Below are 12,538 nucleotides of genomic sequence, written 5' to 3' on the forward strand. Positions count from 1 at the left end.
GCTGTGTTTTTCTAAACCCAAAACAGATGCTAGCTATATTTCCCTGAATGTCATTATGGCTCAGAAAAGTCAACTATGGATTAAATATCACTGAATTAGGCTGAGGTGGCATTTGAGGGGCTAAAACTCAAAGCCACTGAGTGCCATTTTACCAAAACTTCTCTTCCTCACTTCCATCAAACAGTGGGAGCATTTGCTGATTCTGAAGCCCAGAAATACAGAACGTCTTTCCAAGGTCAACCAACAAATTTATATTAGAAGTACAGGTCCTGAACCCAGTGTCCTGACTCCCAGCCAGCACATCTTCCATTAGGGAAGATGACTCCATAGCCTGCCAGCCAAACCCACCACCTTGCAACTTCATCCTGCCCTAGACCATGGCAACCCCCGACCTGGCCTGTGCTTCTGCCAAACTCAACTCAAAATATCACCTCCTCTGTGAGGCCTCATGGTCCTGGCTGGCTCAGCGGCCTCTTTTCCAAACCATGAACTTCCTGTACTGCCCTGTGTCATATTTCTGATCACACTGGGTTGTCATGGTCTATTTATGTGTCTATGACTTTACCAGACCAAGCGCACTCTCAGGGCAGTAACGGGGGCTGATTGTTTTCTATTTAATAATGCACCACTGCTCCTCCCAGGAGCTCTTGCTGGAGAGATGGGAGCCGAATGCAGCTCCCTCAATTTGCCTCTTTTTGCTGATGAATCATAAAATAGGCATGAAGGAGCTATTAGTGATTAAGCAGTTTTAGTCTAACCCCTTTTTTTTTATACAGACGGGGACACAGAAGGGAGGCTGGGAAATGGGCTGTGATTTTCCTAAGGTCACACACAGTAAGAGGGGTGACAGCACTAGAACTAGACTCCAGGAGGCTGGATTATCAGCCTTGAGCCAGGGGTGATCCAGCCAGGAGCCTGAGCTGCCCTACTTATTTGGGACCACAGAACACACCAGCCAGGTTTTTGTGCTTACCCCAAAGGCACTAGAACACTTTGATCCCCTGAACCACTGTTCTGGAGAGCAGGCCTGAGTGACAGACAAGTGAAAGGTGTCCTTAGGGCACCAGCTAGATGAGAAGCAACACCAAAAAATGTTTTTGAAAGAATTTGGTACCTGATATCTTTAAAGAGCATTGAGGGAACACTGTGGTAAAAATCGGAACATTGTTTTTACTTCTTTACACTTATTTATTCATTTAGAATAAGGGATTTTATTTTTAATGACATGAGTGTTTTTGATGCTTCAGGTTATTAATGGAATTGTTTGGGGACCATTTCCTTAATAGGCTTTTCCCTGTAGAGATTGCCTAAGAACCAGGTACTGTACCGACAGGGGAGAGAAAGGTCAGAAAAGCCAGTCATCTGAAGGTTCAACCTGCACTTTTATGAACATCGTCTCAACTTCTGTCATCACACATTTCTGCCAAGGAGGGATTGTGCTACTTCAACAATGAAGAAACTGGAGGTCAGAGAAGGCCCTCATCCAAGGCCTTGGCTGGTAAAAGATGATAAAAAAAGGTTGTTTCTGCAGCCAGCTTGCTACAAAGGTCTGACCCCTCCTGGCAACCAAGAGTCCTGGCTCCTCAGCCAGCCTTGCTGCTCACTTGCTGTGACTTTGGGTCTCTGAGCCTCAGTTTTTCCATCTGTTAAAAATAAATAAATAAATAAATAAAGCCTTTAGAAAAATTTTCTTCTTCAGGTAAAAATAAAATTTTGTGCATCCCTTCTGTTTGGACAGGGAGGTGTTCAGAGATGGCAACCTCCAAACCTATGCAATTTGTTCAGGAGGCTCCCACTGTGCTGTTCCTATCCGGGGAGCAATACATGTAAATAATGTAGGTCCATTAACTTTGGAGTTAAACAGACCTGCTTTCCCCTTTCCCTGTCTGCACCACATTTCCCTTGCCTGTGACTCTTGCAGAGTTGACAGATGCTTCATTAATCATCCCCATGTCTCTTGCTGTCATTGGCTTTGCCTCCTTGTGAGACTCTCCTCCCAGATCTGCAGCCTCCTGCTGGTGACTGCACATCCCTGTTCTGGCCTGCTTGTGTCTGACCTACAGTCACAAGGACTGTGTGCACAGCTGACGTAGATTCTGAGACCCTGTCGTTCATACATCCGGTGTGTGTTCCCAGACTCTGCACTGGGGCCACTCCTCCTGAACCTGTCTCCACCCCAGCCTTTGTCTGCATCTGCCCACTCCATCCCCAGCCCAGCTCACCAGCCAAGCCTGGTTCTCCTGAGTGCCTTCTGTGGAGTCACACTTGGTTCTGTTGGGAAGGGCCAGGTAAGAGCTGAGCCACAGCCCATTAAATCCCCAGGCGCCTCCTGGCAGCGATGCCTGCTGGGGTCCCCCACCCCCGCACCTCCAGCTGGCTTTCCTCTGGGACCACAGACCTGCCTCCAGCTGGGAGCGACTTCCCAGTGTGTAGCGGGAGACCTGGCTGATGGTGAAAATAGCAGCGCTGGCAACCCTCAAGGGCCTCCGAACTTGATCACCAGGGGAACAGCCTTGTTCCTGTTTCCTCAACTGGTCCTCGCAACCACCAGGGAAAGCAAGAGTCGAGATTGCTCGTTTGGGGAAACTGAGATCTAGAGAAGTGAAGTGACTTCCTCAAAGTCACACGGCGTGCCATGGCAGAGCTAGGAGTGGGACCTGGCTCAGCAGCATGTCATCCAGGAGCTGAGACCTGAGTCTTGCGGGGGTTCCTCACCTGTAGAGAGGGTGGAGAGATACCACCTGCCTCACAGGCTGCTGGGCGGAGCTGGGTTGCTTAGTCGGGAGCCTGTCAATCACTAAGCACTCAGTAAGTAGGAGCTGATGTTTAATGAAGCAAAATAGTCAGACTGAGCCGCTGCTGTGCCATAACAAGTATGCCAAGGTTTTGAGGAAGGACAATGAGGGTAGAAAGCTACATCTTAATTGCAGGCGGGACAAAGGCATGTGTCTCAGACCCCTCTGCCTCATCTCTCTCCTTCCCTCCTTTGGCTTTACTGCTCTCTGTTTCTGATTCTGTCACTTTTTCACTAATACATATATGAATTTCATCAACTTTGGAAATTTCACAATTAATAAATATATTATCATTATAAAATATTTTAACCAGTGCAGAGCTTTATGGAGTGAACTGGGAAGTCCTCACGCCATCCCTTCTCCATATTCCCCCTTCCCACCCCACAGTTAATCACTAATGTTCTGTTTCTTTCAGGCATTTCTAAGTGAGTGTGTGGTTTTTCTATTAACATAAATTGGATCATTTTGTACTTATTGTGTAAAATAGTTTTAATTCAACAATAAATCTTAGAATCTTTCTATGACTGATCTACTTCATTCTTTTGATCTCATATTTGGTATTTCATAATAAGGATGTAGTTTCTCTAATAAGTCACCTGTTGGAACATTTAGGTTGGATCCAATTATTGCTACTGTGAACAGTTTGTGATGAATGTCCTTTTAACATGCATTTTGGGTTACATGTGCCAGAATATTTCTTTAAAGAAGTAGATCCCTAGAAGTAGAACTTTATGCCAAGTAATTATTACATCTTAAAACAGCACAGGTACACATGGGCAGAACCATCTGACCCGTATGTAAAGACTTTGGGAACACCAAGTTTCAGAAACGATTGTCATAACCCTCTTTTCTCCTGGTTCTGGGATTACTAAACCATTGGCAGGGGGGGCAGAGATTGCTCTCCTTTTCATCTAGTGAAGTTCATGATGGAGCTGAAGATAGTTTGGAACAAGCAGAAACTATGTGTACCACTTTCTTTTCTCTGTGTCTACTCCCTCTATTCAAGAGAGGAATTTGGGGTTGGGCTAAATGTGTGCATGGATCTTTGCTTTAGTACCATAAAGGTAAATACAGAAAATGTTTTAGGGGGTGAAGATCTAACCACTCTTCAGTTAAAAGCAAAGAATCCTGCAGAATTGCCAGATGGATGGGTGGATTTTTTTTGTTCTGCTTCCTAATTCCCAGACATAATAGAGATCTTCAATAAACTTTTTTTAAAGAGAGAGAGAGAATTTTAGTATTTATTTATTTATTTTTTAGTTTTCGACGGACACAACATCTTTGTTTGTATGTGGTGCTGAGGATCGAACCCGGGCCGCACACATGCCAGGCGAGTGAGCTACCGCTTGAGCCACATCCCCAGCCCCAGAGATCTTTAATAAACTTTTAAAGGCCATTTTTTTTTTTTTTGGCAGCACAAGAATGACTAAAGGCTTTGGGGGTTGTGTGGCTGAAACTGATAAAAAGAGCTGGGTGCCTGGGCCAGAAGATCCCACATGGAGTGCGACCATTAGCAGAATTGTGGAAAGTAGGGAAAAATCAAACAAAATCCAAGTTCAGATCCCTTTTTAAGAAGGTTCTTGTTTTACTGAGTTTTCTATTAGGAAATGAACCAAAATAGGAGAATAAAAATGTTGGGGGAGACTTCTTTGGAAAAAGCTAACATTCTAAAGAATTGTTATTATTGCGTCATAGGATGGAATACAATTTTATTACCTCTGAGAATAAAATTGTTCTCCTATTTCTAGGAAATGACTGGTTGTTCTGTAGCCATGGTAATAAATACTTATCAGAACTTGTTTTAAACCTGCTTATTGTTCAATGACAGCTTCATGTCAGCTCACACACGTCCCAAAGTCACTCAGAATGTCTTCCCTCTGTCACCAGGCTTCCACAGTGAAGGCAGACCAGTCCTTAAACAGCCCTGCCTGAAGCCCAGCTTCTCCTGACGTCCACGTTTCCACAGCCCTGTACAGGAGCAGCTCCCTTGGTCACTAGGAAACAGACTGCTGTAAACCGCAGCATCTCCACAAAGAAGCCAGTGAAAACCCAGCTCTTCATTTCAGATTCTATTTATTTATTTATTTTTGGTACTGGGGGATTGGACCTAGGGGCCCTTAACCACTGAGCCACATCCCCAGCCCTATTTGGTATTTTATTTAGAGACAGGGTCTCACTAGTTGCTTAGCATCTCTGTTTCTATTCCCTCTATTCAAGAGAGGAATTTTGATCCTCCTACCTCAGCCCCCCAAGCCAATGGAATTACAGGCTTGTTTAGGCTTGTTTCAGATATTGAGTGGTGGTCTTTTCCTTCAACATTTCTTATCTCCGTATGATGAGAAGTAATAGCCCCTCATTTTACTGCTTATTTTAGTAATTGGAATCCTCTCTATATATTCTCTGTTTCATTTATCTGCTCTGATTTTGTACCTGATTCCAAGTTTTATTTGATGTTCTTTTCAAATTTCTTAAAATGAAAGGTTAATGATTTGAGATTATTCTTTATAACATAGACATTTACAGCTATAATTTTCTAATTACTATTTTATCTGCATCCCATAAGTTATAGTAGGTTGTTTTCATTTCTTTCTAATTTTCTTGATGATTTCTTCTTTGATCCATTGGTTCTTTCAGAGTAAGCGGTCTGATTTTACATGTATGTGGAAGTAGCATTCAGTGACAGAGATTTTATGACTTTAATGATAAAATTTAAAACATATTACTTAGGGAAAAAATCTAGTTATAAATAACTAAGTCTTTAAAAGTGAAACTAAGTAATGTTAGTGTGAACAAGTCTGGGAAGATACTTTTAAGAAAAAGTAAGGGGAGAATAAGAGATTAAAATGAACCATGCTATTTGAAATATAAACAGAAAGTCCCAAGTAAGAATTTGGTGTAAGTATTTTATTTACCTCAAGAATATATGCTAGAAATGCAAATTAAAATTACTCTTGGGGTTGTGGCTCAGTGATAGAGCTTTTGCCTAGCACATATGAGGCCCTGGGTTCGATCCTCAGCACCACATGAAAATAAATAAATAAATAAAGATATTGTGTCCAACTACAACTAAAAAATAAATATTAAAAAAGAAAATCTAAGATTTCATCTCACTCCAGTCAGAATGGCAGCTATTAAGAATACAAACAACAATAAGTGTTGGAGAGGATGTGGGGAAAAAGGCACACTCATACATTGCTGGTGAGACTGCAAATTGGTGCAGCCAATATGGAAAGCAGTATGGAGATTCCTTGGAAAACTTGGAATGGAACCACCTTTTGACCCAACTATCCCACTCTTCAGTTTGTACCCAAAGGACTTAAAAACTGCATACTACAGGGACACAGCCACATCAATATTTATAGCAGCATAATTTACAAAGGCAAAATTGTGGAACCAACCTAGATGCCCTTCATTAGATGAATGGATAAAGAAACTGTGGTATATACATACAATGGAATATTACTCAGCATTAAAAGAGAACAAAGTCATGGCATTTGCAGGTAAATGGATGGTGTTGGAGAATATCGTGCTAAGAGAAGTTAGCCAATCCCAAAGAACCAAATGCTGAATGTTTTCTCTGATAAGTGGATGCTGATCCATAATGGGGATGGTGGGGAGCATGGGAGGAATGGAGAAAATTTAGATAGAACAAAAGGGGATGGAGGGGAAGGGAGGAGGGGTTGGGGGTGGGAAAGATGGAGATGGACATCATTACCCTAAGTACATGTATGAAGACACGAATGGTGTGACTCTACTTTGTATACAACCAGAGACATGAAAAATTGAGCTCTATATGTGTACTATGAATTTAAATGCATTCTGCTGTCATGTATAACAAATAAGAATAAATATAGTTAGAGAAATGATACTCTTGCGCCTTGTTTCATTGTTTTGACTTAAAATAGTGATAATTGTGATTCGGAACAGGCAGTAGAAGGGGGCATGGGCTGAAACATTCCTAAGAGACATGCTTACTGTGACTGAACACCAACCTCCCCTCCCACCATTCCTGGATTCCACTCCTATCTCCTCAGCACAAACACCTGTGCTATTTGCACCCACACCTGTGACCTCCCTGGACTGGGAGCATCTTGAGGGCAGTGACTGTTCTGATTTATCTGGGCCTCGAGCTCAAAAGTTCAGTAAAGACTGCTTAACTCAGGCATGGCGATATATGCCTCCAGTGTCTCTGGAGGTTGAGGCAGGAGGATCCCAAGTTCAAAATCAACCTCAGCAATTGAGGGAGGCCCTAAGCAACTTAGTGAGACCATTTCTAAATAAAATATTTCAAAACGCTGGGAATGTGGCTCAGTGGTTAAGCACCCCTGAGTTTAATCTCTGGTACCAACCAACCAACCAACCAACAAAACCCCAAAACTCTAATGAGGCCCCAAAATTCCTTTTGCCTTGTGATGTCATAGCTATCAGAGGGTCATAATGCCACATCTTCCTCCTGGGTCTGAGGTGAGGCTGGTGTGAACAGCCTTTCTGTGTTGCCAGCTGTATACAAGTGTAGCCCACACAATTATACAGAATAATGCTTGATAATGCTAATAAATGCCTGTTACCATTTTAGGTACTTACTATACCCTTAAATAGTTATTGTAGTGTATGGTCCTTCTTTAAAAAAAAAAAAAAGTTTACTGTGACCAGTGCGCAGGGCTGCTTTGGAGGCTGCCCTCTGTATTTTGTATCTATTTCTTCTTTTGATTGCATCATATTCTCTGATACTTTATTTAATTTCATGCTCTTGCTCATCTTTTCTCCAGGAGCAATACATTTCTTATAGCCTTGGGGTGTGATGTTGGCCACACTCTGTGATGTTGCCCAGGGATGCAATCCCCCAGTGACGCATTTCTCAGAACTTATCCCTGTTAAGCAACACACCACTGTGTACAGTCTCATTTAAAACAAACCCCTGTGTCACCATTCAGGCAGAACACTGGTCATACCTCACAAGCCCCTGGGGTTTCTCAATGCTTACAACCCTCCTCCTCTCCTAAAAGTGATCACGATTCTGGTTTTTATGATAGTTATTCTTTTTTCATGGTTTATGACCTTTGTAAGCATTGATTTTAAAAAAGTGGTTTAGTTCTGCTTGGTCCTAAACTTTATATAACTGATGAGTACTATATCATTTTGAGTCTTAATTTGCTCAACACTAAGTGAGATTCCTCCGTGTTGCTGCCTGCAAATGAAAGTCCTTCGGCATGTAGCGGAGAGGATTGAGCACAGGCATGAGAATGGCACAGAGCATTCTCAGCAGGTGGGCTCTATAGGCCATGTTGGCAATGGCAAGGGATGAATAGCAGGCGCTGTGTTAGTCAGCTTCCTGTTATGATAACAAAATGCCTGAGACAATTAATTTATAAAAGGAAAGGTGTATTTTGGCTCACAGTTCTGGAGTTTCCAGTTCAAGATGAAGTGGCATCATCAGTTTAGATCTCTGGCAAGGGTGGTGCATTCATAGCAGGTTGTGTGGGAGCAAAGTGATTAGGGAAGTAAAGAGAGAGAGAGAGAGAGAGACCAGGGTCTCACAATCCCCAATGACCTCAGAATCTCCAACAAGACCCCATTTCCTAAAGGTTCATGGAACTGCCAATAGCCCCACCCTAGGGACAAAGCCTCTGTGGTGTACCCAATATTCAAACTACAGAGGATGTCCACCATCACCTCAGCTCAGGTGGAGAAGACTTTTGAATGTCCTTCTTGGGAGCTGATGCGAAGCACTGAGGCCAGGATGTGAGCGTAGGACAGAAATACCAGGAGAAGGGGGAGGAAGGAGACCACCATGGCGATGCAGAAGCCCATGAGGGCCTGGGGGGTGGTATCGGAGCAGGAGGCCTGGACCACAGCCAGGTGGTCACAGAAGCAGTGATAGATGTAGGCAGTATTGTTATATGCCCTCTGGGAGGTCTGGACCACTGCTGGGATAGGCAGGAGGAGGGCGGTGAGCCAGGCACTGGTCACTGGTACAGCATTGATGTGAGGGGTCATGTGGACAGGAGAGTTCAGTGGGCGACAGACAGCCACATAGCAATCATGGGCCATGACCACCAGGAGGAAGGCTTCTGAGCAGCAGTAGCTGTGGCAAAGCTACATCTGCTAGAAGTAGGTGGAGAAATAGAGGAAGCAATCCCCAACTGAAATAAGGACAGCATTTTGGAGATAGTAGTTACAAGGACTGGGAAGGTTGATCAGAAGGAAATGCATGGATCTGGAGTGTTGGCGCACACCTGCAATCCCAGAGACTAGGCAGGCAAGAGAAATGCAAGTTCAAGACCAGCCTGGGCAACTTGACTAGACCTTGCCTCAAAACAAAACAAAACAAAAAAAATTAAAAGGGCTGGGAGTGTAGCTCAATGGTAGAGCACCCTGGGTTCAATCCCCACTACTGAAAAGAGAGAGAATGAGAGATAGATAGATAGAGAGAGAGAGAGAGAGAGAGAGAGAGAGAGAGAGAGAGAGAGAGATGCAATGCACTGGGGCTCGTGAAGGCTGGCCTCTGCCAGCACAGCCACTGGGAGCAGGGCGTTACCCATCTGGATGAGCAGGTAGATTAAGAAGAAAATCAAGAAGACGGGGAAGAAGAGGTACTCTTAGAGAGGGAATGCCCACCAGGCAGAGACAGTCGAGGAGACCTCTGATCCATTACAAGTAGTGTCTCCTACAGCGGATCAGACACAGTCCTGTGTCTACAGACAGAACTGGGTACAGTAGGACATGTCTGGACACATCAGGGATACTTTAATTACCATGTGCACTTTTTTCTTTCCAACCATAGATGGTAATCCAACATTTTCTTTGTGTCAGGATTTTCATTGCACAATTAAGATGCCCAGATTGTGAAGTGTCCAACAGCCATGGTTGAGAGAGGTGGTCCTGTTAAGTGAGGAAAAGAGGTGCATGCAAATGCCTTAAGGGCTATGGGAAGAAGGAAAGACACTTACCAAGAGTGGCAGCAGACTCAGGGACCCAGAGTGCAGCCCACAGAGGGAAGAAGGTTCCTTCCATCAGAACTATTGCATAAGGCAGAAGGTAGCTTGGAAACCAGTGGATTCCATGTAACAACATGTATGCAGGGTGGAGTGTTTTGGATGCTACAGAAGAGATCTAATACTTGGATAGGAGCTAGATTAAAACCTTTAAGCAGCCTTCTAAACCTAGATCTAATGGTTCTAAAACAAAAAAGTTACATGCGTGAACCACATTCCTAATATTGCGAGATTGGAAGTCAAATGAGAAAAAGACTTGAGATGGATCCATTCCAATGTTTAAACGTCAACCTTAAAATCAAGTAGCTCCTTTAAGGGGACCTGATGTTTTAGGCTGGTGCTGCAGCCACAGCTGAAGGAACATGCGGGGCGTAGAAATGTTGAGCAGTCACTAGCCAGACTTTGCCCACGGTCACACCATGCTCTTAATTACCGTCACTGAATACACGCCCATCCAGTGCAGGGAGCTCTTCACAACTCCTGAACGGACTTCTTTAACTCAAGACTTTCTGAAGACAACAGATGCACTGGCTGAGTGTGCGAGAGGTCAGGTCCTAGAGAAAAACGCCATGCGGTTTACTCGGAGGTTCTCCTCCAGGCCTCCAGGACTGTCCACAGCCTCCATAAGGATTGTGCCCGTGAACTCTGAGGAATTGGAGGGTTCCTTCAGGGATGGCCGGAAGAGCCACTTCTGCTCTGCTTTGGATTCAAGTCCTCTTCTTCTGTGCCCGACTCCATCCTCTAGCTCCATCTGGACAGGGACGCCATGTCTGCTCTTGGTCTCTGTCTGTCCATCCTCTTGAGGACCCCTGTCCTGTGCTATCTTTATCTTTAACTGGACTCCCCTTCTGTGCCCCTGTGCTGGGGCTCTCTGTGTCTGTCTCACACTACCTGGGTACCCTGGGACCTGCCTTTGTATCTAGTCCCTTGTCACATGGTACAGTGATCAGCCATCCTGATTTGCCCAGAGCTGTCCTGGTTTTAACACTGAAAGTCCCTCGGTTTCCCAGACCATCGACACCCCCAGAGGGCTGACTTTGTACTGCTGTATGTCCTTGATAGAAGGAGTTTTGTCCCCTCATGGCATTCAAGTTGAATTCTATTTTCCCATGGCGGGAAAGAGGGCCCCACATCCCGCCAAGTCGCTCTGTGGGTCTGCCCTCCTCCTGGCTGCTGCAGATGTCGCTGTTTAGTGTCTTCCTGCACGACCCTAGAGCTTCCTGTCTTTGTCCTACTTCAAAGGGCGTCACAGAGAGCTGAAAAGTAGTAGAGCCAGTGTTACAAGAGAAGACCAACCATTGCAGAGAATCGTTCCTCTCACCCGAGGCTGTGGAGGAAGGTTACTGGGTGCGATGGTCATTTATCCCTTCCCAAATGCATGTTGAGACATCCCCCAAGGTCATATGCATTTGGAGGCGGAGCCTTTGGGTAATACTTAGGACCAGATGAAGTCATGAGGGTGGGACCCCCATGGTTGCATCAGTGACGTTTAAGAAAAGGAAAAGTTAATAGGTTGCTCTGTCCCACCTGTGATGCCCTCCATCACATCATGACCCAGCAAAAGGCCCTCACCAGATGCCCAGCAGATGCAGTCACCATGCTCTTGGACTTCCAGAACCACGAGCCGAATAAACCTTTGTTCTTTATATATTTCCCAGTCTGTGGTATTCAATTATAGCAACAGAAAATGAACTGGGCATTCCCAGCAGCCCACGACCTCTAAAATGAGACTTTTCAACCCACAGAACTGAGCTGAGGGAAGACTTGTCCCTCTATTGCTATCTAGGGCCAGGTAATGTGACCTCTGGAACACAGCCACTTCTAGTCTGATGACACCTTGGGCTTTCCCAACACCACCTTTGACTTCTCCTTCTAACAAAATCTTTCTCATGTTGCAGAATATGTAAGAGTGGAAACAGCCCCACGAGATAATGGCGTCCATGTCCTTTCCTCACAAGTGAAGGAATCGGACTTGAGTGGGGTGGGGAGGGGTTGCCACAGTACAACAGCTGGCCCATGACAGAGCTGGTCCTAGAACCAGGCTTCCTGGCTCTGGCTACCTAGAGAACTTGGAAGTTCTGATTTCCACCAGATGGAAAATTAGGGGAAAGGTTTTATTTTCCTTTATTTCTTAGATTGACATCAGAGACAGCTACAAATCAGTTTTGTTCTGAGGGCATTGAAAATAGATTCAGATGGACTGAGTACTAAGCAGAGGCTGCAAATAGCTAGGAAAATGCTGTTTTGAGAAATGACTTAAGGAAGAGAGAGATTGGGCTTGTTTTCATTAAAAAAAAAAAAAAAAAAAAAAAAAGCTCTGGGCATCCAAGCTTCACATTGAGCATAAGTTTTTTACACTTGTTTCCTGACACCTGATAAACCCTCTATAATGATTTTTAAAAATAAATTAATTAATAAATGAAAGGGTTAACATGAGTTAAACTGAACGTTTTCCCTAATGGACCAGTCAGTGGAGATTTTTCTTACAGCATCTAAAGAAATACAAACCACACTTCTCTAAGTAATTCTAAGAAGTTGTTCCCACCACCCACCGGGACCATGAAGGTGCAGCGTTTGCTGGGCAATGCCAGAACACCAGAGCCTTAAGCAAACAGTGTTGCCTAATCTCCACGTCCCCTGTTTTTCAATAAAAATGAGTCAGGCAAGGGGAGAGACTTGGTCAAGGTCACACAGAGAGCTGGTGGCACTTTCACCAGACGCCATATACTGCTCACTGCCCAGGACTCC

The 12,538-nt window shown here is 44.4% G+C and overlaps 1 protein-coding gene across 1 annotated transcript; it reads right to left on the reverse strand.

Moving 5' to 3' along the window:
* Positions 1-8,245: 8,245 nt before the first annotated feature.
* LOC101969574 (olfactory receptor 2AT4-like) lies at positions 8,246-10,541 on the reverse strand. Its single transcript, XM_078044941.1, is given in 3 exon segments — positions 8,246-9,012; positions 9,279-9,391; positions 10,371-10,541. Coding segments are annotated over 3 exon segments (822 nt in total). The 3' UTR covers positions 8,246-8,474.
* Between the last annotated feature and the right edge of the window lie 1,997 nt (positions 10,542-12,538).

Source organism: Ictidomys tridecemlineatus, chromosome 4, assembly GCF_052094955.1.
Source record: "Ictidomys tridecemlineatus isolate mIctTri1 chromosome 4, mIctTri1.hap1, whole genome shotgun sequence".
NCBI classification, from domain to species: Eukaryota; Metazoa; Chordata; class Mammalia; order Rodentia; family Sciuridae; genus Ictidomys; species Ictidomys tridecemlineatus.